General features: G+C 26.8%; 1 protein-coding gene across 3 annotated transcripts in view; it reads right to left on the minus strand.

Moving 5' to 3' along the window:
• The window catches only part of LOC129965389 (irregular chiasm C-roughest protein-like), a 358,817-nt gene that overhangs the window by 58,156 nt on the left and 274,159 nt on the right, over positions 1-26,502 (minus strand). For all 3 annotated transcript variants that reach the window (XM_056079232.1, XM_056079239.1, XM_056079247.1), the window contains exon 6: positions 8,941-9,051. In XM_056079232.1, the coding sequence (XP_055935207.1) occupies positions 8,941-9,051 (111 nt within the window). The remainder of the gene's footprint in view (positions 1-8,940; positions 9,052-26,502) is intronic.

Raw genomic sequence — 26,502 nt, forward strand, 5'->3', positions numbered from 1 at the left:
TGTTTGAATGAATTATTATATTATTTTTTCTATAAAAATATTCCGAATGCATTTTTTAAAAATATTTGTTGCCTTGAAGATTCGAACATAAATGTTCTTCATTTTTTTCAAGCTAATACTTCAAAGTCGATTCAGGACCAATTCCAAACAGAATATCTATCAAATTTCATTGTGTGTGCGAGGTTAATAAAAATTAAATCTGCTTATACGTCAAAAATGTTCGGATAAAAATTTGTATTTACAGTTATGTGAGTCATATTTTCTTTATTTTACAGAAGTTAAATCATTATAGAAGGTTGATGCTGTGTGGTGTCTTATGATATTTTACAAGCCCGCTGACAGATAAAAGGCACTATATTATTAAGAAACAAATGTTCTAACGTTAGAATTTTAGGGGGAGGGTGTGCCTTGTGACCAAATTTAAAATAATGTGTTAAATTAAACGGATTCGCTTTTTGAAAAATTAGTGATTGGCCCCATTTTTTACTTTTTTGAAAAAAAAAGTGACTGACATCATTATAATTTTAACCAGATTATTTGATGAAATAAGTAACTTTGGAAAATAAAATGATTCTTGATTTGTCATTATTTTTGCGTCATTTCGAAATGATAAATTTCTTTTCAAGTGACATTGTACAGGTTTTAAATGGGATGTGAAAAGTCATCAATCAAATTCGATCAAAATATTTCTATCTTAAAGAACATTTTCACTAACTGAGATCTTTATCATATTATAACAGACGAAAATGACGCATTAACAGTCTTGATAAAATTATTTTTATAGAGTAGCCTTTATACATTCATAACACAATTTTAATTAATTATTATTTTTAAATTAACATTATCTGTAAGTTAATTATAGATGATTTAAGAACGAATTGATAAAGACAAAATAAAATGCAGAAGAAATGCTGTAAATTAAGTTTTTTTATTCTTCAGTACTTTTGTATTCGTTTTAAAAATTTTCCTAAGTAAGTTTTACGATTAATTACGCAACATTTTTCTTAAAACTAAACGCAAAAACAAATGTCCATCAATTTCGTAGCAAAGGCCATAGGGATGAACTTTGAGTGAAAATCTAAACTCAATTTTTTATCCTCTCCGCTCGTTATGTTCGTAATACTCCAGAGAGATGTAGGTCGACGTGTTTGTGTTTCTGCTGAGGACATGTTCTATTAACCAGTTGTCCTCTCCTAACTAAGACCTGTCATTGTCAGATCTCCAAAGAAGAACCCCATCCGTTGGGGACTTGTCACTTGTCTCTCAATTGCACTTAGGATTCCTGTACGCTTTATTCAGTCGAAGAAGTAATGTTTGCGTAAAAATCTTCATTTGTTTGGATTAATTCTTTCCTATTGTTGATTTCTGAATAAAAAGTGTGGGATAATCTGATTGGTGTCAATCCTGAAGATGAATCTCATGATAATTATGCTGTATTCTCAAACTTTATTTATAAATAGACATTTTAAGGATATTTTTTCAATCAGAATTAACTTATTTGAGTTCCCCGATATTTCGAATTTAATAATTACTCTTAGTGTAAATAATATCTTGAAATATAAGTTGATGTATAGATTTTTAGGAGATAAAGTAGAAAAATATATGATATGTAATCGAATCAAGATCCATATTAATCAATAATGAATTTGTCCTTAAATGAGGAATCAAATGAATTTTATTTTGCCTGATTTTAAATTCCTGAATAAATTATATAATTGTGAATTTGGCAAATCCAATAAATAATAAAAGGATTTTGCTATTATTTCAATAATTTTATTTGAATCTCTGAATAAAATATTATTGAATCTTTCCTCTCTGGATTGTTTTTACAACTGAAATTCCTGGTCACATAGAATAAATATTTTGTGTAAGCGTGAAAATAACTCATATTCAATTTTATTTGAATCTCTGAATAAAATATTATTGAATCTTTCCTCTCTGGATTGTTTTTACAACTGAAATTCCTGGTCACATAGAATAAATATTTTGTGTAAGCGTGAAAATAACTCATATTCAATTTTATTTGAATCTCTGAATAAAATATTATTGAATCTTTCCTCTCTGGATTGTTTTTACAACTGAAATTCCTGGTCACATAGAATAAATATTTTGTGTAAGCGTGAAAATAACTCATATTCAATAAAACTATGGAAAATTATTAATACATAAGAATAGCGGGGGAGCTTTTGCAACTACTTCGGAAGAGGTCTAAAACAACGAGCCTTGATAGGGCTGGTGATCTAAAGACAGAAAACTAGCTCTGATAGCAAGAATGATTAAATCTTGTTTCCTCTGATAAAAATCTTCAATTTTTTTATAGTTGATCAAAATGTTTATTACACAAGCGATATTTTATTCGCAAGCAGAAACCAATATCCCCAAAGTGGTGAGTTGTGATTTTTATATTTCGTTATATCATGCAATCCATATTAAATAACAACAGGTCTTGTTCATGGCAATTATATGTAATGAAGTGACTACAGCTTTACTCTGAATTGAGGTAAAATTTCGTTTCTTGAAAAAAATCCCAGTTACGATTTATTAATATGTCGCATAATTATTCTCATGTATTTCAACATAAATTGAATATAATATTGTAATAAATTTATACAAGTCCACATCTTTTGAAATTAAAAATTTCAATTTTATTTATTTTCATAATAGTTAATAACCTAAACTTTTCATTATCAGAATTACTGTTGCAAAATTGTTCGATATTTTCAAAGCAAATACTGTATAAAAAGCTTTAGATTTGCCCCAAATAGAGAAGGAATATTTGGAACTAAAGCTTATCTTTCAAAGTTTAAAAACTTATACTTATTTGTGAATTTTCATTCTTTCTTCAACCTAATTAAGATAGAACAAGTTTGAATTTACGGTTTATTAAATTTAATTATTTTACAATGAACGATTCAGGCTTCACTGATTTTTGTGTTGGGAAGTTATTTATTTTTTAGATGCTGCACCTAAAGTAATAAGTTACTATAGACCAAAAAGATAAGGCTCTTCTTTAAAAGGATGTAGGAATTTCTCAGCACTAATCTTAAATTTAAAGCTTTGTCTTTACGCACTGAACACATATGAATAATAGCGATGCATTAAATTGTCCCAGTTTGATCGAAAAATGCATTTAGATAAGGCAGATCCATTACATCTATAGTAAAAGAAGAATTATTGGCTTAGTTTGTTTCATAATTACCTTATCTTCACGTAAGTGTAAGTATCAAAGCCCAGAGGCATCGGAAAAGAGATCTTAATATCTGAATTATTGAGACTTTTGTTCAGGTTGGGATCTATTTTTTTTTTCTTTTTCCTTCACATTCGAATTTTCGGCTTTGATTTTATCAGCAGAAAGTATCTCAAGCAGCTTAACTTTTTTTCTTTCTTTTCTTTCGCAGTCCATCCATGAATAAAATTTTATCTGGCCGCCATATTTTAATCGAGGAATATGCGGGGGTTGAAAGAAAAAAAAATTCTAGTTGTATTGGGTGAAAGTACGGTAAAATGTTGGAAACAAAGCTCTTGCAAAAGATTCAAGACATAAAATGGCCTGTAGGCAGATATAAAATGGCCCGATAAATTTTTATTGCAAATAAATTCGTACATTTGCAATCTATAGATATCTAATCAGGATTTCGCCAGCTGCACTTCATCCCTTATAAAAAGACACACTTAAACGTATCTTTTTAACAATTTTTTTATCAATAATCATTTTTTTTTGGAATTACTTAGTAATGTTACTATATAAGAAAAAATTGTGATTATGTGCTTATCAATGCTGACTTAGAATGTCAATCACCTTCGAATGTAATATATAAAGTTATGAAAAAGTTTGTACAGCTAAAATAATGTTGGTTTATAGTTAAATTTCAAGCAATTCAAAAATATAATATATATTTAACGAAGACTATATTTTACTAGATTGAATAATTCCAATTTTTTCTGAACATTCCAATAGTTGTGTTAAAAATTATATAAACGGCTACACATTTTTTTTAAGTTAAAAATAATATTTTATAGTATAATAATAATCATATATATTCATAAAGAAACCGATATATTAAAAATTATCTTTAATTCTATTATTATTAAATATTCATTTATTATTTTTATTATTGAAACTTTATAATTTCATTTCTAACGATGTAATTTTCATTAATGATTTTAAGCGTATTTAAAATATCACGTTTAATGCTCACTTGAAATGATATGCAAAATATTTTTCTAACTAATTATCAGCACACTGAATAACAAGTCGTGGAATAAAATATCGCCTGGGCCCAAGATCTTTAAATAAATAAAATAATCTATTTAAAAATGTTTTCGATAGTCATGAGTGGATAAAGTAACAAAGTCCATAAAATTAACTAAATAATTTTGCATTCTTATTTTAAAACTAGCCGCCTTTGGCGACCAGCCGGTTCGCCAATCTTAATGTTCGTTAAAATTTTAATAATTAAATATTTTATGCAATTCCAACTTTAATAGATTCTTCAGCAAAATATTTTAAAACTTCACATTTTGATAGTCATATAATTCACTCATAATATTATAAAGGCCTTCAGTCATAACATGATATGTATCTCTCTTATTTTCTGTTACCTCTCGTAGAATTTATGCTTCAAATTAAAGTGTAAAGGATTAATCTGCAATTAATATAATAATATTTTTTTACTGAAACAAAGCCTTTTTTTTAATAATATGATTACTGATAATAGAGTCACTAAGCGTTTAAACTTTATGGGCACTAAAGAATATTTTTCTTAATTTATGTAATATCTCAAGAATTTGTCAACAAAATTTTCTCAGATTCATCATGAATGGATCGATTCATTAACAATGTTTCATTTTAAATGCATCAAACACTAAGAAAATAAAATGAATCGTTTAAAATAATCGGTCGAAAACAGGTCTAAAAAAACTACTTAAAAAACGATGTACTTAAAACTATAAGCATATATAAAAAATATATATAACTAACATAAATACAATTTAATTACAAAAGCATGCAACTAACCTAAAAATAATTTAAATCATTGTAAACAGGTTAAAAAAAACTGCTTAAAAAACGATGTACTTAAAACTATAATCATATACAAAAAATATATAACTAACATAAATACAATTTTTTTACAAAAGCATACAACTAACCTAAAAGTAATTTAAATCGTCCTTTGATAATGGTTGCCATGCCAACAATCAGAACACAGTGCGCATGCGTGAATTTTCTTCGCCTTTTACGGTAACGCAAATGCGTGAATTTTTCTACGCCAGTTGGGGTAACGCTATGCAGATTAGACATTTTTAATTTCCTTTATTCTGTGTTATTTTAATTCAAAAGTACTTCAGAATGAATCTGAAACATGGATTAATTAACAATGTTTAATTTTAAATGCATAAAATATTAAGAAAATAAACAGAATCGTTTGAAATAATCCGCCGAAAAATCTTAACCCTAGCCTCATTACTGTTGGGAGAAAAAAAGAACTAAAGCCTAAATCATTTGGCGCTGGGGAAAATGGAAGATTATTTTGGAGAAAAAGTTGGCGGTGAGGAAAATGGAAGATTTTTTTGGCGGGAAAGTTAGTTTTTAATTAATAATTAAAATTCTAATTAAAATTTCAAAAAAAGGGACCCCAGGTGCACATTCCCGATCTCTAAGGTATACATGTACCAAATTTGGTAGCTTTATGTCAAATGACCTGGCCTGTAGAGCGCCAACACACACACACACACACACACACACACACACACACACACACACACATTGAGCTTTATTATAAGTATAGATAGATAATAATAGTGTCAATGATTTATAGAGTGTGCATGTTAAAAAAGAAATCTAGTTCAATCTCAGCATAAAATTACTATATTAATTTTTAAATAAATTTTTATTGTTATTTTCCGTTTTTTTTTTTTTTTTAATGTATGCTTAGTATTCCATCATAATTGAAAAATGTATTATAAGAAAAGCAGTTGAAGTTTGTAATCAACTATTTTAAGGTGTTATTTTAGGTTAATAGATATAACGTTTGAATAATGGAACGAAAAATTATTTATTCTAATGATTTTGTAATTTAAAAAAAATCAAATTTATATTCGTAGAAGATACTGAAATCATTTTATACCTGCTATACATGCATTTCATAATATATCTATAAAATATGTGTCTAACAACGTGCATTATCCTTTCAAACAAAAAATATAAAAATTACCAAGCTGCATTAAAAAATATACCCTTTCATTCTTAACAGTTTCATACAATTTTTAATTATTAATTTATTTATTCATTTTAATAGAAAATGTATAACGTTTTAAAATTGTCCTCTAAAACTAAAAATCGCTTTTACAACGGTAAATGATTTTTTAAATACTTTGTAAATCAATCAGTAAATTCCTTTCTGGATTTAAGGATCCTCAAATTCCTAATGTGATATCTCACAATTAAAGAAATTCCTCTTAGGGAACCATTTTCTGAAAGTCAGAAAGTTATTCATAAATTTAATTTTTTTAAACTGGTATATTATATATTTTTAGTTTCCTTAATATTAAATGTTAGTTTCTATAAATTAAATGAACAGCAATGAAATTAATAAGAAGCTACGTTTCTTATAATTATTCATAATATTAAAAAATAGGTCTTTTTATTCATTACTATTATCCAAATCAATTTCCCTTCCTAGAACGCAGTTCGCTTCTGATTGAACAAAACTTTGAGATTGATGAAAGAGGAAAGAAAAAGACTGAAGCGATTATTTAAAAAAATAATGAGTAAAAAGTACAGAAAATTAGAAATTGTAGGAAATAAAATTTAGAAATATGATTTTTTTTCATAAAATGAAGCTGTTTTTAAACTTCCTTTTCAAATTTTCGTTTGAACTGCCATTTAATAGATAAAAAAGTCTAATCATAGAATTTTAAGTTGAGTATTGACATACAAAGTGAAGATGGGGAGGAAGATACGATGCACATAAATAAACAAAAAAAAAGTATTCACAATCAAGATTTCAATATCCAGATAGTAAAAAACAAAAAAGAAACAAAAAAATGGTGATTAAAATAAATGATTATGTGCATTTACGTGGTACCTAAACGCCTGACACTTCTATATACAAATTAACAAGCAACATTTTGAAGGTAAAACCATTGAAACTTTAAAATATTGAAGGTATCAATGATTTCAAAGACGCATTAAAATGTTCTGGAAGTGTTAAAAAGTAATACTTGAAAATGCATGCATACTTAGAAAGATGCAAAAACCTGTAGCGAAATATTTTCTTTCACTTTTGGAATTGCAAAAGCTTGAATACATTTAATCTGTTCTCGGAATATTTGGGTTTCAAGACACAATCTTTCAATATTTACCGTATACATGAGATGGTACTCATTTCATCCATCGTAGTTCAAACCAAAGTTATCTCCTCTCACTGTTAGGTGTTGAAATTTGCAAAGGGGGATGCCAGCTTCCGAAATCTTACATGACAGCAGTTTAAATATATTAGAACTCAAAGAAAAATTATTTCTCTCTTTAAAAACGCTGATAAAACTAACAAAATTTTAATCTGATCTCTAAATATTTGGGTTTCAAGAACCGATCCTTCAGTATTTATCCTATACATGGGAGGGTACTCGTTTTATCTATCGTAGGTCAAACCAAAGTTAAATCTCATCTTCCTGGTAGATGTTGAAATTTGCAAACGAGGATGCCAGCTTCCTAAATCTTATATGACTGAAGTTTAAATATATTAAAACTCAAAGAAAAAATTCTTTCCTCTCGTAAAAAAATGGTTGATTAAACTAAACAAAATTTTTGTACAATCCTAATAGAGATACAGATGTGGTAGGAATAGCAGCATAGATAAATAAATACGAAGAAACTAAAATTTTTGCTTCATATATATGACTAATGAATCTTGTCATTAGCTGTAAATTTGTAAATTAAGCTGTAAATTAACAGGATAACAGGTTTTTTTTAAATGATATTCATCGTAGGTAATTTGTAGGCCATGAGCTTGGATGAAAGCAAAACTATTTTATTACTATGCTATATTAAGCAAACCGTTATTTACCTGCATATTATAAAATCATTATTTCATCACATATTATGAAAATTCATTTACATATGAATTACGAAACCTTTATTATAATTGAATATACAATTGAATGGAATTATGTTAAAACAAATAGTGCATTCTTGATTAGATTATGATATTAATCTTAAATGGTATACATTATACTATCTTTAGTTTTCAGAACCACGAGAATATTTACTATAAACATATAGCTTGAAAATTATCTAAATTAAAAATATACACTAGAATTGCAACAATACTCTTCACGTAAAAGCTAGAAATTTATTCATATTCATCTGATCATAATCATAAAAGATAATATGCCAAATTATTCCTTTAATGTTATTTGTAGAAAAATATATAACATTCAATCAAATATCAATGTCTCTATGGTTATTTAAATAGAAACTGTTACTCTTAGAAAATAATTTAATTATTACTTATAGAATACCAATTTTACACACATTCTATTTAAATTGCAATATGTTTAATTTTACTGTATATATATGACAGAAAATTCGTTTTTTCTAAGGAATAATATCTCATGGAAGCAAAAATAAAAATTTAAAAGAAATTATATTAAAAATTTGATTTAAGAGATAATGTCACTTTTTTCCCGTAAAAGTTCGTACAAAACAGGTTCTATGCATTGAGCTATCACAATAATTACTTTTCATTCTTCCAAAATATTCGTCAGATTCTTAAATAAAAATAGCTTGGGGCATCACATGTAAATATGAATGCATGTCCTCATCTCATGTTTTTTTTTTATGTGAAATAGTAATTCAAATAAACGCAAACTGTCTTCGATCATGTTCAAAAATATTGAATGATCATGTTTAACGCTGGAAAGATCGAAACATCTCACCTCCAATGGATTCACATCTCAGGCGTAGTTCAGAACCTTCATCATAGGGTCCAATTACTCCAGACAGTTCATTGTTTTCAGTATCCAATATGATTGTTTCTTTAGGTGGAACTAAAAAGAAGAAACACATTTCTATTGTTAAAATTCTGTTCTTTATAATAGTTTAAAAATAGTTATAAGGACAAAATAAATATAAGCTTGAAAAAAAGGTTTATGGACTTTTTTTCTTTCAAAAACATAAATTGGTTATCAGTACAAGTATTCTACAGTTTTTGCGTTATGAAAAGTATTTCAACTATCAAGTAAAAACAAGTTTATAAATAAATAATTATTTTATAGAATGAGAAGTTAGATATTATATTGAATAAATATTATTTTTAATGAATAAAAGTCATTTTTACTTAAGAATTTATTTTCTTATTTGGAAATAAGTCACAACCTTGAATTCGAGGATACATGATTGTTAGGGTAAAAGGAGAAAACTAGGGTATTAGGCAATGTCAAAAGTAATAGCAACATATTAAATATTTTTACTTATTTTTACGACCATTATTTAATGGTTCACAATATGTCATTCGTAAATAATAACAAGTTAAATTCGTTAATAAATATTTACAATTTTTATAAATATTTAGTAAATATTTTATAAATATTTAGAGACAAATTTTTATTCATTTATTTGAAAGAAAATCTGAAAACGATTTGTAATATAATATATAAAATATCGTCATCTAAAGAATTAAAAACAAATACCAAGAAGTCAATATAAATGAATAATTGTTGAAAAATGTGTAGCAATTCATAAAAGATTCATGATAAGGCATAATAGATTTGATTACAATAGATTATACATACAGAATAGACAATATTTTACATTGTAATTTCAGAGTAAAAATTTAAGCTATCTAACAAAATTTGTTAAAAGAGTAATATGGTATTTTTATTATTCTTATCATTAAGATAGGTGAGATATTTATAATATTAAAATGCTTATTTCATCTGAACTGAATACAGAATAATGATAAGGATAAATTTATAAAAGATATATTCTTTTTTTAATCATTTTTAAAGGATTTGTTTAGGTATTTTCTTTTTTTTTAGTAATTAAGTCTAGTTTTATTCAGAATGCAAAAGTTAATTAACGAATTCTCACCATAGAATTAAAAGTATTAAATCCAAAATATAAAACTTAATATAACTGCATATAAATAAAATTATAATTACAGTGAAAATCAAAGTGAAATCTTAACGGATTTAAGAAATAATCTATTAAAACGTGATTGAAATCGTTTTATAATGTCACTTCCGAATAAAATTCCAGATTAATTAATGCAATTTAAAGCAAGGACAACATAATAGCTTTCTTCCTCTCCGAAACTCAATCCTATTAAGAAGATCATTAAATTACTTTATAATACTAAAATAGACTTCTGTTGGATTAGGCACTTGAAAAATCAAATAAAAAAATAAAAAAAAGGAAGAATCATTTTCTTTTTAATTTCACTTAGTAGACTTGCCTTTAGTCATTTCCTTTTTTTTTTTTTTCTTTTTCCTTTTGATTCATGAACTCGAGTTTCATCCGAAAAGAACAATACGATTAACGAGTCTTTACCTAAGAAATCACAATCACGAAATTCAAGCCACGTAGATATTGATTTCCCAATCTTCCACCCCTCTTGCCACCCCCCCCCCCCTCCACGCACCCCCTTGGCCTTTTCCAAAATGATGAGGGCTGCCTATAAATTGCTTTGGACATTTCCGATCTATTGCCTGAACAGAAATGCCGTTTCTCGTTAAGTGTTTCTGCCAGTGTTTTACCTCACCATTCGAAGGAGTCGGATAGAAAGAGAGATTTTTCATTTGTCCATTGACGGCGGGAAAGGGTATATTGAAGCTGACATTGGTCTACACTTCAGTAGAAAAGCGTTTGATGAGAACTTTTTGGAAGAGGAATGAGATATGCGGGCGGCTTATGTCCGAGAGGGAAGGACCAATTGTTCGGTAAGCGATTGTCCAGATGAGTGGGCAAGGCTGTTAAGTCTTTATAGAACAAAATGCTATAAATTGAATTAGATTTAAAAATGAAGCAAATCTATATTGATTTTAGAATATCTTTCTTAAGTATAAAATCTAAAAATGTAATTTTTTTAAAAGTATCTCTTCATTGCTTTTGATTTTTTTCTTTTGCCGTAAACTAAAATTATATTGAAAATTTCCATGCATACTAATATCGTCAAATTTCTGTTGCAAATATCATCAACTTTCTGTTGTAAATATCGTCAACTTTCTGTATGATTATGTGACTTCCAAATTACATACAACTATCTGCATTAGTATGTTACTAATTCATTTATTAATTTGCAACACGATGTTATACCAATCTTCTTGTTTATCGAAATAATGCTTATATAAAGAGCAAGTTGATTGCATCATGATTTGATTCATATGATAGAAAAATGATTTGATTCATTTGAAGGAAAACGATTTGAGTCATTTGAAGGCAAAATGATTTAATTCATTTGAAGGCAAAATGATTCGATTCATTTGATGCATTATGATTTGATTCATTTGAAGGCAAAATGATTTGAGTCATTTGAAGGAAAATGTATTTGATTCATTTGAAGGCAAAATGATTCGATTCATTTGATAGCATCATGATTTTATTCATTTGATGATAAAAATGAGTGGTTAATAAAATGGATTTGGAAACGTTTCATATGAAGCAGTGAATTAATAAATATGCAAAACTTAAGTCTGGATGAAACTATAAACGATTTTTGTTTATTTAAATTTATCTGAAATTTAATTTTATTTAAATGATATAAAATGTATAAATAACAGTTATTTACGCATCCCAATAGTTTAGCAGGTATTTATATATTACTTCTGTTTAACTGATAACTAAACAACAGTTATCAAACTATTTCTTCCAAAATTAGGTAATTGCATGTCTAGTATTGTTAAAACCACATGCTTTCAAAAAACATATTTCCTATTGATCCAATCATTTATATCACAATATTGATATTTATGCCACAAAAGCAATGTCTGTTGATTTTGAAAATATGCTGTTATAAATAACATTCATTTCCGTAAAATTTACTTTTTTAATTTTGAAAAGGCATTAGCATCTGCCAAAAATGACTTTTATTGATGCTTTTATAATGCCACTTAAATATATAATGAAAAATATTTTGAATATATCATACGTTTTTAAATGTTGACCATTTGATCAGAAATATCATAACACTTTACATTCCCTAAATTATTAGATAAAAACTTACAATAACGGAATTTTGTCGTATTTGGCAAATCTAAACACTTCTTTTGTTTATTCAAATGATAGGTAAATCATTTAAATAATCAAAAGTTGCAAGATTTTATAATTTATTTATTTTCAGATTACTGTCCTTATGACATAAGGACAAGCTCAGGTGTCATTTTTGTCATCTGACCTCCGTTCAAGATTACGAGGACCGTCCCAAAATGGCTCTAGTGTTGCTTTTAAACGGGACGTTAATTCAACTAAACTAAACTAAATCCAAACTTATGTTCCTACACAATAGTTCGAAATGTGGCACAAGTAATTCCTTCTAATTACTCTTAAATATTTCAGATACAACTACATTTCTCTAAAACTGCTATAATCTCTCTTATTACTCATCTCTGCAACTAATAATTTAGAGAAGTAACTACATTTAATTTCAAATTTCGAACTTAATGGATCTGAAATTACATTTATAGAAACATAAGGAGAAAGTAGACATACCAATTAGCAATTAGTAATCCCTCTCTGAAGGCACCTCAGAAATGGGAATAATAACACCCGATAAGGTGGTTGGTTCTCGCTGCCCCGTGAGTAAAGAAAATATGTGTTGTTGACTACTACTTAATTCATGCCGATAAGTGCATCCTATGGGAGTGATTGTACCATAACTGTGGTCATCCGATTTTCCCACTGCTGTCACATGTTTCGGTTATTCAGATTTTTCTGTATGCTTTTGGACGGATCGGAGTCGTCGATTGTGATGCATTCTGTAGGCTACGAGATTTGTATTTTCTACTATTTTACAATGATCTTTTTTTTTCGTATGTGTAATTGAAATCTTATAATAAGAATGACAAATTCCAAGTGGATTGTCTAAAACTTAAATTTTGCATTATATTTAAAGGAAATCAATATTTAAGATTATTATCATTATTTTTTATTATAATCATGGTTAAATTTTAAGCCTGCAAAAGCAGTTATCCTCAAAACAGAGGAAAAAACAAGCAATATTTAAGCACCATCAGGTTTTTTCTGCAAATTACAGTAAATTACAAATATATTTGTGATGGATTAAGTTGATTGGTTTATGTAAATAAAGAATAAGAGATTTTTGTAACTTTATTGCATAAAATAATTCAAGAAAAATGTCAACTATCTGAATTTTAATAATTTCTGAAACTGGCAAGAAACAAATTGATGGCATGTTAGAAAGGTAGTCGTTAATAGATGACTCTATAATTGCAGTTACTTTTAACACTTTCAGTACTGCCCCTACCGAACCCACAATGTAAATTCTCTCCTGATATGACAGTTTCTGTTTTATACGTGGGGTTCTGGAGGTAAAATTATTTATCGCCAAAGATTTTGTCTCTTTATATCCTACACCCCTCCTTTTAAATAAAAACACTTCTGTCAGGTTAATATTGGCAAGACCAGTTGGGCCAGCACCGCAGTGAAAGGGTTAAATGCCATTTATGCTCACCCAAGCCTCACCTATTCTTAATCATTATGAGGTATATTATTCTTCTGCTGAAAATCAATGGAGAAGACTACCATATATTATGTATTTTGAATGAATATATATAAACAAAGAACTTGAATTAGTACGATTTACTTTCTCAAATTACATTTTTAATTAATGCTACAAGGCTTACCAATAAAATTGTTTATTTTGTTTAAAATGATAAATGGGATTAACATTAAACTCATATTTGTATAATATTTATATTATCAAAATGGAATTATAAATATCAATATTAACGAAAGGAGTCCCTCCAAGATAAAGTCACATTAATGAAAAGTGACGGATTCAATATCCCTCATTCCATAAAACTTGCATTGAATGCAGCCTTCATGGAACTACTAGATCGCAAGTTACGAACCAAAGATCAAACAACACGGCATAGATATTAGTAAACAAAACTTCCCATTCCACTGCGACAGCTATCGCTTCGCCAATCCATGACGTATCATGGAATGGAGCTCCAACAATTCTACTCAACCATCTCGCTATGTTCGTCGACAGATAAGAGAGCGAGTTCAAACTCTTCCAGCGTTAATACATGCCTATTGAAGGATTTAATAATATCACATGAGAGGCTTTATTGTCTCATCGGGGGCACTCCACGATGTAGGTTGTGCTGTAGTTTATAGATAGGGGTAATGAGATTTTATGCGTCGCAGAATGGACAAAGAGCGGTCAAAGCGATTGCTTGATTCTGAGGTAGACGTAGGATATGCTCCGAAAAGACAAGGTCCGGATTTATTTGAATGTTGCCTGGGATTGATAACCAGACTGGATATATTTCTAGGGATTGGGCCCAAGTAGAACGTTTTCTGGTAATGAAATGTCCATTAAGGAAATTACTTCCTACGTAATAACTACTAGATTCGTTGTCTAAATCTCCATTAGTCAATAATCAATGACTTTTTGAATGATGATGAATAAGGCTGAATTATGATGTGTAATATTGTTTGAAGCATATATCATTTGAATAAATTGGATTTTGCAGTTCTCATCATGATTAAAGTGGTTCCATATCTGAGAATTTCATAATTTGATTTCTGTGCGGAGTTTTCAAAATCAGTTTATAATTGTTCAGTTTTGATAGAAAAAAAATATAATTATTTGAAAGTTTGAAATTTACATTTCTCTAACCCAAATTAATTAATAATTCAAATACAGAATGTTTTGTTATTTTAAATTTAGAAATCTTAATTAACTTCAAACTAAAAAGCAAAATTTTCTAATCATTTATTTGCATTTTGTAAAGTCTTATTAATTAAAATTGTTATTTCAAAACATTTACATCAGGAGGATTAACTTTCATATTCTATTAAAAACAGAAGAACAAGCATTTAATAAAAAATTAAATTTCGTATTTAAAGTACCTTTATTTGAAGTTTTTATATGAAAATAACGTCTTTTTATTTCTATCAAATTAGTTTTTTGTAAGCTAGTTCTATTTACAATAATACAATCTTTCGTATCGCAAAGTTGCAAGCTTCATTTGTTTTCAGATGCATAAATTTAAAGGAATATTTTAAATGTCTTTCGACGAAAAATATTTCTATATTACCACGATTTAAATTTCACTTATTAAAAAAAATAATTTCATATTTAAACCTAACCAACCGATTATTGATTCAATGATATCAAATAATTTCCTATTTCCTATTTTCTATATTTGCCTATTTCAGTTGATTTATAAATTGAAAATTCAACTTCCTACAGATAATTTAAAGTTATTCTTTTTTAAATAATAAAAAATGTTTAATTAAAAATATAGAGTTTTTCGAATATATTAATTAATTTTTTTAGATTCTCGAAAAAAAATATTTTACTATTTTTATACTATCAATTTTATGCAAGGAATTTCGGTTTTATTTTTTTAAAAATGAGAGTAAATGATGTTTTTAAAAAGCGAATAGAAAGAAGTTTAATGAATGTGCCTGAAGAAGGAGTGCATATTTTTTTCTATACTTATTTTTTGCTAATTGCGATAAATTTACACAGGCAATAATAAGTAAAAAACTATTTGTTGAAAGAATAATAAAACTTTGTAATGTCGAAACTGGTTCGTATAAGTTTTGGATGAAAAGACATATACGATTCTTTTTATATAATGAATATAATCGACATAAATGTGAATTAATGCTACAGTTAACCATTTATTTTTTGATAATTTGTTTTCAAAACTAATTAATATATGCATATATTTAACTTGAAAATTATATTTAAAAAACTCGTTTGAAGTCGTGTATAGTATTCTTTTTTGATTCTTTGGATTTCTAGAATTTTTGTTCTTATATTTTAGTCTTCTTAGAGAAATAAAATGGTACAAGATTCAGCTAATGCATTGTCTATATTTAATCAAATTCTTTACAATTTATATTCTTAATATTAGATTGCCTTAAGTATATGAATTTTTAACATTAATTGAAATAATTTTAACTAATAGTTCTTAACGTGTATGTACACACTTGAAACTTCGAAAATCGTTCAAAATATTTTTATTGCTGAATAATGTTCTCTGATCTTTTAGCTTTCGAACGATACCAAGATGTTGTCAATATTCGAAACATTTCTCGAGTTATAATTATTTTTCTTGAACTGCTTTCATTAAAAACTGTAGTTACGGTGTTTTTAAAACTCATTTTATGAAGAATGACATTTTCCCACTATGTTGCTTCATTCAAACAATCATAACTCAACAAGAAATTAACCAAATACAGTTATTTATATATCAAAATAATCTGTAGGAAATAGCGGATGTTTTGTGCCTTAATCAAATTTATATTTATAGAAATAAATTTTTAATAGCTGTTTAAATGTTAAAATTACAGAAAAAATCTCGCTTTTTCTATTCATCGTTGATGAAAAAAATGTTTAAAAAACTATACATTTTTATAACTTGTTTGAGGCAGACAACATGAAGACTAATATGAGGCATAATTTACAAATAGAATTGTGTGTCTGTAAAAATTAGAATTTAAGATATCATGTTTCAAAAAGTATGCTAATTAGCTCATTAAATATTATTTAATTAATTAATAATTAGTTTAATATGGTTTTTCTGACTGAAATGAGTTTACTGTATTTTTAGTTAAAATTTAAAAAAAAATCTTCTAGTGTGTACGTACATCTTAAGTATTTAAATTTTTAACATTAAATGAAATAATTTTAACTGATAGATCTTAAGCATTAAAATAAATTTTAACCGACTTTTCTGTAACATATGCCAATGCATATATAAAATGCAGTGTTTGAAAAACATGCCGAAACTATCAGCATTACCTTCCCTAATTTAGTAACATATATCATAAAATACAAATTCACTATTTATTTTGAGAAACAACTTAATTATCAGAAATGACGCTCTAAACATCTTAGTCGAAAGCAATACCTTTGTTCTGATTTTCTGATGGAACCAATTCATTAATTTGTTCTCATATGCGCAACATCTTATAAAATTAAATTACATATCCAGTATTTTCTACATGAATTAATAAACATTATTTCACAGCTGATTATTAATTCGTGATAATTAATGTGTGTTTAATACCATGTCGCTTAAATAAGTCCTTTTGTTAACTAGGTGCGCCATCAATTTAATGGGATCTGTTGTGCAATTACATCTCTGTAACTGTATTTCCAGATATGTCGATATCTCTATGTTAAATATAGGTAATTAAATTAATAAAATTTGTACTATAAAAAAAAGGCAGATTTTAGCGATATTTTTGCAATTTATGTCTGATCTAAATCTTCTGAAATCTTTACGAGATTTCCAAAGTTTCACAAAGGAGCCTATTTATTTCATTTTTACATACCTATGTATTGTATCCAGATTTTATTGCTTACTTTTAAAATAAGAATGAAAAAAAAATTCTTATCTAAATGAAAATGAGTGACATTTAATATTTAAAGTTTAAAGAGAATTAATAATAAAAAAAGAAATAATAATTTCAATAAACCTCATAAACATTTGAGTTAAAGTTAGAATAATAAGTTCAATATTTGGAAAAATGCAGCACATGAAATTTGATCATTTGAAAAAGATCATTTTTAATATGTTACTTTTTCTTATTAAAGTTATTCAAAAGAAGGACACAGTTTAAATAAAAAAAAAATATTTCTTAGTTTAATTTATGAAATTTGAAATATTGCAAATATTGATGTCATCACTAACAAATATTTATACAATGTTTAACGAAAAATGATGTTTTATGATATCATCCCTTTCTGATAGACAACGTTTACAAAAGGCCGAATGTCAATAACTTCTGAGTTTTCATATCTTTTAAAAATATTTAAAATAAAAAAAATATTCGATGGAATTTGGGCAAGCCATGTATTGAATTTTTGCACATACCTTATTAGAAACACAAAAATGCCATTAGAAGCACTTATACATTTCTTTAGATTTTAATGAAAAACCAAAAGTTCAAAATATTTGGCGCAGTAGTATAAACGAGTAATCTAAAGATGTTCATTTCTTAGACAGGCTCAATTTTTGTGAAGGAGATTCAATCCAGGCTAGCCAATCACTACGTCTGAAAGTTACTTAATACCTAATGGAATACTTCCTTACAAGGTTAAAAAATATCAGAAAAAAATCTGAAATTTAAGAAGAGATCAAATTCTTTAGAATCAAAAGAAATGAGAAAAGGGAAAAAAATCGGGACGTGGCTTTCTTATTTGAAATTTAAACCTAGGGTTAACGATTCAGCTCTCTAGGGAATGGAGTGAAAATTAACTAGGAGAACGACAATCATTCTTCTGTATTATATGAAGAAAAAAATATTAAAAAAAATTGTTCCATTTCAGCAACTGATTGGCTCTTTGTTTGAAATGAGAAAGTGAGATGCATTAGAAAATTAAATAATCAATGCGTCTCTTCTTTTTTCCGCTTGCAGTATTTTTTTTAAGTCCAATTTATAAAGAAGCGCATAGAGAATAGAAATAAATCTGCATTTGTATTCAGAACATGTTTCCTGCTAATAAATATTATAGGATAATTCTTTCTTTTTAACTTTTTTTTCTCACACGAAGGTAATTTTTTTGTAACCTTCTGTAGTGAATTAGCAGAATTCATCTGCATCAATTATCGATGCAAAACACGACAGAGGTTTGTTTGGAGGATTTTTTTTTCATATATCTTTTCTTTTTATCTTTTTTTTGTCAGGTTAGGTCAAAATTCTTGTGGTAGTCATCAAAAAATCTACACACAATTAACTTTTCTAAACCCATTTGTTATATTCTCTAATTTATTTATTAACAAATATCTAAGTAATCACTATAAATTGAGAATTGTAATGAAATATGATAATTAAAAAGTAATGTATGTCATTTCACAATCTAATTATGAACCTATGATTTATCAGAAATGGCTTAGTGATTAAAAAAAAGTAATTAAAAATAAAAACATCTCTCTCCGAGTTCAAAAGTAGGAAAAAATTCCATTATTATTAAGACTATATATTGTTTACAAAAGTTTACAAATAAGGCTTGCCATAACATAATTATGTAAATTTACACATTTATATTGATGAGTAATTCACCAAAATTTCATGTACTTTTGCCTTTTTAACTTCTATCTTTTTCATTATTTTGTTAAAACACAATGATATCAACAATTTTTTTTAATTTTATAATATTAATAGTTTTATTTTTATCATATTTTTAACCTCTAATAAGATATTGAAAATAAAATAAGAAGTTTTTAGTTTGAATTTGAATGATCTTCTGGAATCCTTTTGTACGTTAATGATCGAATTTTTAGTGAAATAAAATATTACCAAAATCAATTTTTATGGTCGATTTTAAATTAAACATTTGAAACAAATATTTCTCATTAAAAGCTATAAATTTTCTCCATTAGTAAAATGAAAGAAATTCAGTTTCCATTAGTGTGTGTGCTTTTAGAACCAATATATTTTTCTGTTAAAAGTTTTTATTATAAAAAAAATGGCGCATATATATATATATATAAAAAAATATTTTAAATTTCAGTAATTTTTTCTCAGTTAAAAGGACAACTCAAAACTATTTTGAATTAAATTCGCAGCAAATGAAATTTTATTTATCTTCATTTCCTCAATTGATGAAATAGAAAAAAAAATATGCTCTAATTGGAATTGAGTAAATAAATTGAAACTTATAAGTTTATCTATCTTTTCAATGAGAAATTTTAAATCCTTTTCAGCGCGAATAAAACTTCATAATCATTTCATAGTCAGTAAAAATTCAGAAAGTAAACATTGTTAAAGTATCAAAGAAAAAAAAATTCTTCTTTGGGTTTAAATTTTTCAAAGTTTTATGACTTTAAACAGGAGAGAAATGATGGATTTATTCCGGCTTAGTCGAATTTTATACGAGTTTTCAACGCGATTTACTCGCCTATAAACGATCCGAAGTGGATGTAAAAGGAATTTATTTATTGCTCGGTATTTCTTGTTGGCTTTAACATTTTGATTTATTGTTCAGCTCTAGCAGTGCAAACCGAATTATACGGTTGATTTTCAGAATTTATATTGATTTTATTTATTATATGCCACCATGTTTCTTTTTTATTATGTAATAAAGAAGAAAATTATAACAAAAAACCTACTACAAATAACCATGAAAGTAAACTGTTATGGTAATAGCATGATTTTTAAAAATATTTTTTTTACAATATTTAACTTTAAAATGCAGAGTTTAGGATTAAAATTTGTAAATTAAGCATCGTTCTCTTTATTTGAGTTAACGTAAGATATTTTCGTGAGAGTTTTAAAGTTTTATGCAAATTGTGGTTTAATGCTTTTAATTTTGAATATTGTAGTCTTAATTTTATTTATTTGAAAGGTCTACCTAATCTTGTTAATGTTTTGAAACTTTATCCTATATGGAAATATATTCCATAAATTTCTCTCCTTTGAAATATAATTATTTGATATATTTAATAATATTGGAAAGTCGATGAATAATTCGGATATAAGGGAAACATAGAATCAAGCCAATATCGTGCCAAAAAATATGATCAAATTGCCGACCAAATGAGCTAAAACAAGTTTTTTTCAATTGCTATTTGGTGGCAGAATTTGAATATGTAATATTATCTGTCACAATTTGCAAAAACATTTTTTATGGTGCAGTGTATAATGTATATCGTAAGATGATGTTTTACAGTGTGAGGCCTACATCACACTGTAAAACAGTGTGATGTAGGCCTAAAATTATCCTCTTACATATTAGAATTTTTTTATAAATTATATTTAATGTCCCACTTTACAAAAATTTTGACCATGAAATTTCTTTCTGAAAGATTTTTAATTTGAACAAATAAAACTTCAATACGCTAAGTATTAAATAAGCTGGTGTAGATTCGTTTTTTTTTAAAGTGACTAGCGCAGTGTCCAAAAGTCTGAAAGCACCTGATTAGACTGATTAGTTGGACTTGAAAGTCAGTCATTTGAACATATAGAGAATGATCAACAATTTACGAAATCTGAAATTGTGAATTTGCATCTGCGCATGGAATAAAAGATACCCACAAAGGACAACGGTAAATGTTCGAGGAATGGGGGGGGGGGGTTAAACAAACAAAGCCAATCGATTTGCTACGTCTGAGAAATGCACCGAACAGTGAATGACCATAGCTCTGGGCATGCAATAGCTGCCTCTTTAAATAATGTTCAAGTACAAATTAAAGTTTACCTACTTTTGGCTTATCGTCCATATAACAACAATTTATAAATCTAACACCTTATCTAATATTAACATAAATTTAATTTATAAGTAATCCAGCCTTTTGAACATTGCATCTGAGTATTAGGTGTACATAGGTATTTGATTATAAAGAAAGGCCAGCAGAAGGATAATTGGACAAACGACCAGTTTTCTAGTGTATCTCCACTTCGTGCTTGCAACATTATTTAAATGCAATAAAAGTTACGATACATGAAGCTTTTATGTTATGTATAATCTATGTATGGCTCTGATTTTAAATGTGATTTTTACTTTCCTCAACCTGTTGTATTCTAAATTTTAAATTACATTGTTCATTTTGGTATGAAAGACCTTAAATAGCGATAATATTTAAATTCTGGAATTATTATTTTACTTTTCACTTTATATTTTGTTTTTTCTATCTCACAATATGTGATACAATTTCAAGCAAATAAATAATGAGAAAATTAGCAAATGAATTTTCAATTCATTATTTAGTGGTTTTATGAAATCCCTTTATTTAAGTTTCCAGATAAGAATAATAAGTGTTCTTTTGTTAGACTTCTTCGGTAATATGCAATGAAAAGTTTCATTTTATAAAAGGTTTCCCAATGATTTAGATTCTTTTTAAAAAACAAACAGAAAAGACTGACTTTTAAAATAATTTTCTAACAATTTTCTAACACTAAAAATAGTTTTGAGTCATGTTTATTTATTTTAATAAATAAAACAAAAAATATGATTCATAGCAAATTTTATTGAAAGAAATATTAAGACCTTTATTTAGTCAAGAATAGATTTGATATGTCTGAAAACTTTCATCTAATCTTCTGCACTATACATAAATGCCCATGTCGTTACTATTGTTACTCGGAAACTTTCATTTCCTATAAATTAGGTAACCCATTCGAAACTGTACCGCTATTAAACTTCAGAACCAGATTCATCATTACGAAACCATTTGCCTCAAACATAACCGTAAAGCTTGCAAAGTTCATTTCAAAACGGACGGCAGTTTTGAAAATTTTCATTGTTATTTTGCCTGATATTAAAAATATTCCATCGAGAAAGAATTGATATTTGGTTTCTATATCAAGGAAATTTTCTTTTCTTTAATAAATATTTATTACTTTTAAGCGATAAGAACGAAATCATTATTGTTACAGTTTTCAAAAGCTTATTATTTTATAAATTATTTTTTCTTTCATTTACTTAAAGAGCTTGAGGTAATTGTTAAAATTCATGTTTTGTCATATTTGTCTGCATTCACAGTAAGTAATAGTTAAACACAGAAAGAATGCAATAGCATAGATTTTCTGCTTTTGAAAATGCTATTCATAAGCCGTTAAATTTTAGTCAAACTATTTTTGTTATAACTATAGCAATCTTCAGATAAGTATTCACTACATTCTCAGCAATTGTATCACATTTTTTTCGTGGTTTAATATTGAATTCAAATATCTTTTTTAATTTTTTCCCAATTGACCAATTTTAATAAAACTTTTTTTATTTTACATGTTTAGCATTGCATTAGTAGAATTATTTCTTTTATACTGCAAAGACAATCACAGCTTAAAACTTCATTCATAAAATATATTCTAATCAATCTGTGTTGAAGCAGATTTGTTTCAGAAAATTTATATTATCGTCTCATTAATTATTACTAAATATGAATATTTCTCATTACTATTTTAATAAAAATTAATATAAATTATAAAACTTTTATATTCATTATATACTTTTTATATTAATTATATACTTTTTATATTAATTATATACTTTTTATTTTCTTTACAGAGTGAATATAAATATCGCGTTACAAATAAATAATTTCCCAAAGATATAAGACTACTAACGAAAGATTATTTTCCTCATACCATTTGTTTTATTTTAATGTTAGTGAAGTACATTTCCCCTGGTTATTTTATCGCGGGCCCAGATTAAAATTATCAGTTAAATCAAAATAAAACTAAATGTATTTGAATAGCTTTTCTGGTTAACAAGCAATAAGCTTAAGTGAAAATAACAGCATAATTAAAATTTAATTGATTTGAACACAATTTTCTTGGACCTTAAAATAATAAATACAGGAAGGTAATAAAAAACCAATATAATAATAATAATAATATGAAACCTATATTCATTCAACCAATCAAAAAGAATTTTCAGATATTGTTATTTAAAGATAGGTGTTCGAGATCGTGTCGATTTGAAATGATAGATTCTAATGGTTACGGTTTCAGTGAAAGAAATTCGAACGTTTCGGATGGCAATAGTCACAAATTGAGAACTGTAGTAAAAAATCATAAATGGGGCTGGAATAATACACGTAAGATGAAAATGGGTGGCATAAAACATTTGCAAAAGAAAGCATTGTAAAAGACAAAGACAACGCAAGATAAGATAAGGGAAAAAACTTTTATGGAATCAAAATACTTCAAAGTGCCCACTTTTGCAGAATATAACGCATTGTATGGGAGAGATTATTGACAGCAATGACGAAAAAACTTCGCAGCGGGAATATATATAACTTCACGTTTTATGGCCTTTTTCACTTCTTCCAAATTTCGTGGATTTGATAAGTATGCTTTAGATTTCAGATAACTCAGGAACCAAAAATCCATTTTTATATCACTTGATGTATACTAATAACCCTATAAGTTTATTGGTCTAATTTTAGAACACCTTGCATACTAGCACTATATCAAGCCTTTTGAATATAGTATTATTGAGTTCCTTTCATACCATTGTAAAGACCCCAGAAGCACATGTGTATAGTACAATATTATACGATATTAAAGAATATTTGCAATATTGTATAATATTGTTCAATAAATAATAATATAACATCATGCAATATTGTATAATATTGTTCGATAAATAATAATATAACATCATGCAATATTGTATAATATTGTTCAATAAATAATAATATAACATCATGCAATGTTGTACATGCAATATTGCGCAATTCTGTGTTTTCTGGAGATAATTGATTATAAGCTTAAAATCTAATGACTGATTGAATTAAAAATTTAACGTCGTGTACTTATTGTGAAGATAACACTCGAAAATTCAATCATTAAGTAATTGCATCATTATTTTGACATAAACATTAATATTCGGAGTGGCAGACAGACAAATGTATATTAATTTGCCCGAAAATGATGCTTATCTTATTTTTTTTTTATAATCCACTAACTTTTCTTTAATGAATTTTAATTCAAATTTTTATGTCAATTAAGTTTTGGTAGAAACTAAATATCATCAGACAAGTTTGTTCCGTTTACGAGGATTTGCATTTACAATTAAACGGAGAAACAGATAAATTTACCAAAATTGTTTAGCGTTCTGGAGCCTAATGAAGTAAGGAGATTCATTAAAGTTACTTTAAATATTACAGTTATTTCTCATTATATATGATAAGTTAAAGTACAAATATAAAAGGCAAATATTGAAGCTTGATTTGATTAGATATAATAAATCTGAACAAAGGTCCCTCAATTTATAAAATATCCTAAAATATACAAAAGAAAATCGAGGTACTTTTTTTTTTTATCTCAGAAGCAAATTTTACTTCGAAATTCTCATAAAACGTTGTAAAAGAGCAGTGCTGAGAGGTGATTTTGAAATATTCTGAAGCAGCCGATAATTATCTACATATATTATCGAAATTAATTTATAAATATAAATGAATAATTATATTAAGTTGTTGATTTTATACGTTATCCATTAAGTTATATAATTATCTATTGAATTGTAGAAATTATATTTTGAATTTTTTTTTATTCTACGCAAATACGCAATATATTTTTTCTTTTGAAAAATCACATTGTTTACATTAAGAAATTATGTAATTAGTATACCTTATTTTGAAATGAAACACAAAACATTTTATTACTTTCAAATCTTGTTTTTACCAAGCTTTGATGATCGGTTGGAGTCGTACTTCTGCACTTGCTTTAGTTGAATGTATACCACTACTTAAAAGACAAAAAACTTCTTGCAAATTTTAAAAAGCTTAGTTTGCATCGTCTTCTTCCTAGTAATAAGATACATCTTGCACTCAATTATCACTATTTGACAAATAAAATTCCTTTGGAAGATGACAAAATCGCGTGGTATCGAATATTCAATGTCATCGAATATTGAACTTTACGTTGTTTCAGAATGCATTGTTAAGCAATGCTAATGCATCATAAGCAACGGATTCCAAAATTAAATTTTTGGACTCATTTATTGAGTATCCTATGCGCATAAATTGACACTTTTGAATTTATTAAGTTTTATCAGCTTTTTAATTCCTAGCATTAACATACCGAGACGAATTATAATGATTTTAATTTTGTCTTAATAATATAAATTTTTACAATTTTAAAAAATATTTATGATTTGCTTGTTATGTTTCTAATTCCCAAATATTTCTAACACCAATGCCTTTAAGTTGAATTCAATCCTTCCAAATATTCTTATTGTATTCTATTAGATAGATACCAGTTATCTAATTAAATTCTAATGCATCAGTGTTTATGCTGCATTAAGTAATTCTCATCCAATTTCGTGATTTTGTTTATCATGTGAAGTTGTGTGAATTAAATATATTGAGCTTTTAAACTAAGAACCAATTGAAAATAATTTAGATTTCATTATGTTATTCCTTCTTTTTTGAGTGCTAAGTATTGTAAGTAGACTTGTATGTTTTTAAAAGCATGTTAACGACTATTTTAAGACGAATAGTCTTTCTGATACATTAGTTTTAAAAGCATATAAATTTGCTAGCTTAAGCATTTGTTTCACAAATAGATATTAGCCATCTAATTTAATTCTAAACGATCAGTATTTTCAACTTCGTTATGTAATTTTTTACCGATTTCGTACCTGTGTATCATGTGAATCTGTGCTGGTGGAATATACGGGCCTTTTAAATTTAGAGCCTATTAAATATATTTTAAATTTCACTGTGTTATTTATTCTACTTTAAATGATAAGCGTTGTGAGTAGATTTATATCATTTTGAAAGCAATTTTAAAAGCATGTTAATTTAAAGGTAAGTATAGTCATTCTTATAGATTGGTTTTAA

Source organism: Argiope bruennichi, chromosome 1 (genome assembly GCF_947563725.1).
Source record: "Argiope bruennichi chromosome 1, qqArgBrue1.1, whole genome shotgun sequence".
Classification (NCBI taxonomy): Eukaryota; Metazoa; Arthropoda; class Arachnida; order Araneae; family Araneidae; genus Argiope; species Argiope bruennichi.